This window comes from Priapulus caudatus, unplaced genomic scaffold (genome assembly GCF_000485595.1).
Source record: "Priapulus caudatus unplaced genomic scaffold, Priapulus_caudatus-5.0.1 Scaffold10, whole genome shotgun sequence".
Classification (NCBI taxonomy): Eukaryota; Metazoa; Priapulida; class Priapulimorpha; order Priapulimorphida; family Priapulidae; genus Priapulus; species Priapulus caudatus.
This window is the reverse complement of record NW_014577071.1, coordinates 533,194-540,762: the sequence shown is the minus strand read 5'-3', so window position 1 is coordinate 540,762 and position 7,569 is coordinate 533,194. Positions and strand designations below refer to the sequence as shown.

General features: G+C 49.8%; 1 protein-coding gene across 2 annotated transcripts in view; it reads right to left on the bottom strand.

The window, feature by feature from the left end:
* LOC106807215 (gamma-aminobutyric acid receptor subunit beta-like) overlaps window positions 1–7,284 on the bottom strand; it is a 64,516-nt gene extending 57,232 nt beyond the window's left edge. Inside the window, exon 1 of one of the 2 annotated variants that reach the window (XM_014809512.1) lies at window positions 6,623–7,284. In XM_014809512.1, the coding sequence (XP_014664998.1) occupies window positions 6,623–6,681 (59 nt within the window). In that variant the 5' untranslated portion in view covers window positions 6,682–7,284. The remainder of the gene's footprint in view (window positions 1–6,622) is intronic. The other variant, XM_014809504.1, reaches the window with a different exon arrangement.
* Between the last annotated feature and the right edge of the window lie 285 nt (window positions 7,285–7,569).

Here is a 7,569-nt window from a genome sequence, read left to right as displayed (position 1 = left end):
ACAGGCTTTGTTTTCCAGCTTACAAACGCGCGGGGGTATTAAGAGATGGCCCTGTGCAATTGCATCAGATCGCTTGGGCGGTTTGACCGCCTATAGGATAGATACATACACTAGCCTACATAGATCAGACATGACGAACTCAAATATTATATTAGATAGATTCGTGTATAGCCTGAGATGGATCTTAGATCCACATCTATGCCTCTCGTTCTCTCTTCTTATCTTTCTCTCTCTCTCTCTCTCCTCTCTCTCTCTCTCTCTCTCTCTCTCTCTCTCTCTCTTCTCTCTCTCTCTCTCTCTCTCCTCTTCTCCTTTCTCTCTTTCTCTCTCTCGCTCTCTCTTCTCTCTTCTCTCTTCTTTTCTCTCTGTGCGTATCTCTATCTCTCCTCTCGTCTCTCTCTCTCTCTCTCTCTGCGTCCTCTCTATCTGTCTCCTCGTTCTCTCTATTCCTCTCTCTCTCTCTCTCTCTCTCTCTCTCTCTCTCTCTCTCTCTTCTCTCTCTCTCTCTTTCTCTTTTCTCTTTGCCCTTCTCTCTATCTCTCTTCTCTATCTTCTGCTCTATCTCTCTCTTACTCTCTCTCTCTCTCCCCCTCTCTCTCTCTCTCTCTCTCTCTCTCTCACTCTCTCTCTCTCTCTCTTCTCTCTCCTCTCGTTTGGCACGGTGTAGCGTTAGAGCCGGGAGGTATGTTGTCGATCGCTTTCTAGGCGACGTAAACCGTCATCGATGGATCCTTTTTTTTTTACCCCGTCTTGTTGTTGTAACTCGCGATTGAGCCGCGTTTACGAGCTCATTTGCAGGATATTGTTGCAGCGTGGAGGCTTCCCATCAGTTACTAGGACGGCAGACATCTGCCAAGGACCGGTGATGAATGATTGGAATGTATGTGTGCCGTGGTCGTAGAGTGTTGCGGTTTGGTGGTGTTGTGTGCTGTGTGTGTTGTGTTGTGTGTGTGTGTGTGTGTATGTTTGTGTGTGTGTGTGTGTGTGTGTTGTATGTTGGGTGTGTGGTGTTGTGTGGCCGGTGTTGTGTTGTGTGTGCTGCGTGTGTAGAGTGCGTTGCGGTTTGTGTGTGTGTGTGTGTTTTTGCGTGCGTTGGTGTCGCGGCCGTGTGTGGTTCGGGGTCGACTTGTGTGCTGCGCTTTGGTGGGCGCGCTGCGGCCTTCCCTGGGTCTCGGCAAGCCAGTGTGCTGGCGTATGGTGCGTGTGCGTTTGTGGCGTTGGTGGCGTGGGCGTTGTGCGTGTGCGTGTGCCGTGTGGCGTGTGCGTGCTGGCGTGTGCCGTGTGTGTGTGTGTGTGGGTCGCTGTGTGCGTCGTGATTGTGTTGTGTGCGCGCCCATATGTAGGTGTTTGCGTTTGCTGTGTGTGTGTGGGTGGCTGTGCGTGCGATTGTGCGTCGTGTCGGCAACGATCATCTGCGAATCCCCTGGTCTGACCAGTTGTGACGCGGTCCGAGGTTGTGCGTGTGCGTTGTGCCGTGGTTTGCGCGTTTAGCGCTGTCGCGCGTTCCGCGCGTGCGCGGTGCGCGGCTGCGTTGCTGGCGTTGTGCGTGGGCTGTGCGTGGCGCGCTTGCGTGTGCCCGTGTGCTGCTGTGCGTGGCCGCGCGTTGATGTGTGTGTGTGTGGTGTCATATCAACTATAATAGGCCTTGTCATTTGTCTGAACTGTGTTAAAATGTCATATGTAATGCAATTTCGTACGTCCCTACTATGGGACTATTGAAATGTTCATCTAGAGTGCTATACCTATACGGGAGAAGGGAGAACATTGAATTTAGGTACCGAAATTAATCATTGATCAATTCAGCGGCACGATCTGTGGAACTTACAGACGCATAACGCTAAACGCCGTATGGTGTTTATGCATTAGCGGATGTGCTGACATAGTGCATCACAGCCAAAGCTTGCAATACGCGGTGCTCATTCAATGCTACTGCAGTTTACGTGTAGGTGCATCATAAACCAGACTGCAACAAGTAGGTGCACACAAGTTTCTGGCAGCACGCACCGCGATCCAGTAAAACATGCCATTGGTAGGTCGTGTGAGGCAATACCATCATACCAAATACCACAAATACTATCTAGTATATATAAAGTGTGTTCAGCCGAGATTCCGTGACTCGCAAACTGAGAACGTCCGCCGCCTAGAAAAAAACACACAGATATTTCAGATCAGCAGTCTGGGGTCTTCGGCTTGAAACAAAAATGTAAAAAGTAAATAAGTTAAAATTGTAAATTATCATTCATCATAGGATGGCGCGTGCCGTACAGATTAAAAGATCCATGTACGTGTGCGATCCATGGTGTATGCCCTTAACGGCGCAGTGACCTAATCGCTAGAACATCCGTCTCCTTACACCGGGATTGCGCGGTTTCGATGTCTCAAGCTGGGAACTTATTTTTCCCCTTTTTTCTTTTATTCCCTTACCTACCTCTTTAGGTATGTATTATTTCTAATTTCTTACGTTTTATTTAATTTTGATTTTAATGTTTTATCTTTGTGTTTCTTATTGTTTTTACTGTCTTGGATGGCATGGATGGAACATGGGATGGCATGGCGATGCGACTGGGATGGGATGGATTGGATGGAGTGGCTGGCATGGGTGGCATGTCATGGGATGGGATGGATATTGAGATGCGGATATGGGATGGGATGGGATTGGATCGGGATGCGGTGCGATAGATGGACGGGATGGATGGGATAGAGTGGGGTGATATGGATGGATGGCATGCATCATGGCTTGCGATGCCATGGATAGATGATAGTTAGGATGTGTTTGGGGTATTTTTCCTTTCAACCAAGCGGTCACAACTGAGCGTAACGCACTGATTTCCCCGGGGCAACGCCTGGGTATCCCGGCTGAGTACACACACCTATATACTTATATTATATATATATATATATATATATACTATATATAGATATATATTGTACTAACCTTACGACCGTTACAGACTTTTATAATTTACCTCCGAAGTTTGGTCGTAGTCGGTCTATCGTAGCAGTCAGAAGTTCTTCTATCAGCAGCGGTAACCAGTTCATCGTGTGTCGTATTGCGCCTTCTCGGCTGTACTGACTCCATGACATTCGTCCCTTGGAACGACTGAGAAACTAGATGCCTGCTACAGCGCGCGTGTTGCGCAGCTTATACCGGCTATATCAATTCCTACTTGCATCTATGCAAATACGCATACGCTATAACGCTCTCCTTGACACTATTTGTCACCACTGCGATGGCTCGAATGAGTGACGTGCTCGCCTCGTATGTGGCAGGTGCGGGGTTCAACTGACTGGACACCTGTTCTGCTAGCATCTATGACAATACGACATAGCATATCGCCTCTCTCAATGACACTATTTGTCATAGGAAGAGTTCGTTCTATGGCAATATTTGTTGTATGTGTTTGCGCATCATAGGAGTTTAGGAGCGCTATTATGACGCAAGCAGTGATATTTCGCTGCAATAGCGGACGAAGTTGACTCGCCAATATTTGTATAGGAAAGAGTTTTCCTAGAAAATAGTGTCATAGGAGCGGACGTATATGGTATGCCTTCTTTGTTTTAGATGGCAAGAACAGAACATGTTTGGCCGGAGGCGAATCGAGATGAAGGCTTGGGTCAAGAGCACCACAGTTAATTGCAAAGCTGCGACACGCACCATAGAGGAGTTACGGTGCATTTTTGACTCAGTTGCTCTCGGGGGGCATTGAAGAGATGCTATTATAATGCACCTACCCCTTTTCGTCTATGCTTTGACCTTGTGGTCATAGCTTCATGGATGTTTTGTAGCATTTTCGATTGGCTTAATTAACTGGAAGTACGTCTGTTGTTGTAAATCGGACGCAGGCTATTAAGAACATTTCGCGGGTACACGCGCGCGGTAGTGTCCGTAGCGTAGTGTGGAGAGGTGATATCGGCATGCTCTGTTTGACGCTAAGAAGCGTGGTGGAACTAGATGTCGGCATGTGCATACGATCTTATATTGGATGCACTGTATAGGCGATCATTGGCGTAAGTCGGTTAGCAGCCGTCTCTCATATGCTATCTATTCTATGTTGCTTTCTCGTGCTAAGGGCAGCCGATGATTTTGGCGCAGTGTTATCAGTGCGCATTCCCTCGTTCGCCAGTAAGAATTCGCATTATGTTGGGTGCGGGCGATTGCAAGTTTGGTGGCTGTGGCTTATTTCTGGGTGGTGATCCGGCTGGTGTGGCGGCGCGGGGGGTTGGAAGCTGATTGTTGTGTGTGTGTGTGTGTGTTGCTGTTGTGTGTGGGTGCTGTGTGTGTGTGTGTGTGTGTTGTGTGGTGAATATGTGTGTGTCGTGTGTGTGTGTGCGGCTAGTGCGTGTGTGTGTGCGTGTGTGTGTGTGTGTGTGTGTGTGTGTGTGTCGCGTGTGCCTTGGTGTCGCGATCGTGTGGGTGTGGCTTGTGTGATGTGTGTGTGGTGTGCTGTGTGGTGTGTGTGTGTGGTTGTTGTGTTGAACGCCGCCGGTGCGGACCTGGGCGTTGTGGATGAGTGTGTGGTGCGTGCGCTGTGTGGGTGTGTGTCTATGCGGTGTCTGTGCGCGCGTGTGTGTGGTGTTGTGGTGTTGTGTGTGTGTTGTGTGCGTGTGTTTTGCCTGTGTGGTGTGTTTGTTGTGTGTGTGTGTGTTGTGTGTGTGTGTTTTATGTGTCTTGCCGGAATCTAACTCAGTGCGTCGCGGCCACTGAGTTTAGCCTAATATCGCGCTTCGGTGCACATGGATCTGCCGTATAGGCGGAGATGCACATGTAACCCCCGTGAGATTATTTATATATACCGAGCTGTATTCGTTAACGCGAAGGAGCGTGCTGCGTTATTGTGATGCTGTTCCCGCTTAAGCTCAGACACATACATCGCAAACACGCGGAGCGAGCGCCACACGACAACACGACACGAAGACACGAACAGCGCGACGGCATGCGGCGTGCCAGGAGCTAGAGAATGGAGAATGGAAGATGCGTGCACAATGAAGGAGAGAGAGACGAGGAGACAAGAAAAGAAAGACAGACAGTCAGACAGTGTAGACGCGGCAAACGACGGCGGTGGAAGACGGCACGGCAAAAAGACCGAGAAGAGTAGAAAAATAACGGTTGTTGGCCCATTTTTGAGCCTGATTTGCTGTAGAAGAGAAAATGTAATCTCGGGCCTTTTCGTAGTTAATCTGTGAAACTCGCTGTGACCTACGGCATCATTGGCGATTATCTTGAAACTACTATTTCTGTAGAAATATTTGTTAATGATTGTCTCAGTACTTGTCTTTGATGTGCGTGTGGCTTTGCGCGGTGCCGCCATGTGTGGTTGACCCGGCGCGCTACGGCCACGCCACGCCACGCATACATAACCACCATACCTCGTACCCAACCCCCACACAACCAGACACCACCACACCAGCCCCAACCACACACACCGACACACCACGCACACCCATTGTATTATATTTATGTTTGTGTGGTGTGTGTGTGTGTGTGTGTGCAAATCCCGACTACGGCTGAGTCTACCTTACAATAGTGATTCACGTCCAACGCAACTGTGCGATAACAACGTTACTGCATGGTTAATTATATATATTAATTAGCTAACGGCAATCACATTACTCAATAATACACGACATAGATGGCATGGCCATGTACGAATGCCTCGCCTTTGCCACCACTCTTATCATCCATGCATCGCTCGCACTCCAAAGTGAATCACAGACCCCAGCCACGCGTATTACACTTAATATCCCCGAAACTCAATATGCAAATTGTTCGGCTTACGCCTGACTTCAACGTCGAGATAATCTATGGCCAGCAGCTGAGGCGCGGGTGCGTGGTAGCAAGCAGCTGCATTCGTCATTTCTGCTACACATATTGTGTACTGCAGTTGCGGCTGCACCTCGCCGATACATATATCCGCGCTCGGTTCTCGCATCCACGAGTATGCGACCTCTTCCTAAAAGGGGTCGTTCCGTGTCGTGACAATACGCAGCAGAGTGAGTAACTTGCATGCTTAGCACGAATACCGGCTGCCTCGTTTCCTTGCTGATGCGCGTGTGCGGGGCGACAGTACTATACATACTGTCAGATGCCATCCGCGCGCGCAGCCTCCGCGTGGGTTGGATTGCGGAAAATGTGTACACAAGCCCGCGAGTGTACACAGAAACACGTGTGTATATACAGTGCGGAAGTAGGACGCTGTGACCAACCGACCATTGCTAATCTGTGTCATGGAGTCCGGTACAGATTCGGACTGCACGTGTTAGGCCCTGCGGAGTCTGTGCCGCCACGCGCCACCCACCTCGCAGACCGCTTTAGATCTCTACTCGCGCTCGATTGCAAGCAATTCCTCTTATTTTTATGTCAGAGACTTTGCAGCACTCGCTAGTTGCGTAGTACGCTAGTACCGATATGCAATTAGTGCTTACCTCTTCCAATGCGAATACGCTTACCATAACCTACTGTCGTATGCGTCCTACGTTACGTTATATGTGTATTAAACTTTGTCGCATCCGCGGGTGTGTAATCATCTAAGCGCTAAAGTCTTTCTCATATAATCTGTGTGTATTTTCTAAGAAGCCAGTCAACTGGCGAACATTTTCGTTTAACAGACGAGTATTAAGATACCTTTGCAGCAGTACACAGATCGTGAAAACGATGCCAGCACAACAGGTTTGTCTTGACATAGTCCTTTCGTCGCCGTCTCCTCATCAATAGCACATTCTTCAGCCTCCTCTCGTCCTTACCGCGAGGAGGAAATATTAAGACAACGAGATACGTATCACCTTCTCACTACGAGTCCACGTCGAGTTTGCGAGGCCGCACGATCGCATACTGCTGTTTAACGCTGCACGCATTCAATCGTTACTCCCAGTGTGTGTGTTTTTTATCACGGTAGTACAGTCGTAACTTCCTAGCGGCGCCGTTCCCCCGCTCTCTAGTACCTCGCGGCGAATCCACGCAGGGATGATTGGTACTGATGCTTCGGTGCTCTTCGGACGAACACGGCGCGTGCGCTACGAAACTACGAACAACCGCAAAATGTTGTTGTTGCACAGTAGTGGGTCACGATTAAGCGTCACATCAACGACGGCGGCGGAGGTCTCTGCAGCACGTGGCCACGGAAGATGATGATGATGATGAGGATGACGATGATGATGATGAGAACAAGGAACGCGTCGTCGTGGCATAATAACACAGCGCGGGTTCACCCATCGCGGCGAGCGCATCTCTCGATTCTAAATGGTGCTGCTGCTGCTGCTGCTGCTGCTGCTGCGGCTGCTGCTGCTGCTGCTGCTGCTGCGCGTAGTCGCATCATCATCATCATCGCCGGATGAAAATAGTCGTGGCGGTGGCTATCGATTCGTGGCTTTGCATGGGCGCTTGCGCGTGCGTGCGCCGATCGCTGGGAGGCTGGCGGGGGTGAACGTGGTCCGCATTAACCGTGGCGTGGATTCGTTAGCATCGCCAAGCACGGCGCGCGCCAGCGGTCAACACGTACGTACACCCGCACACCAGATTCCCCGCTGCTTCCCCGGTCACGCGCACGTGGCGAGCTTCGATATATATATATA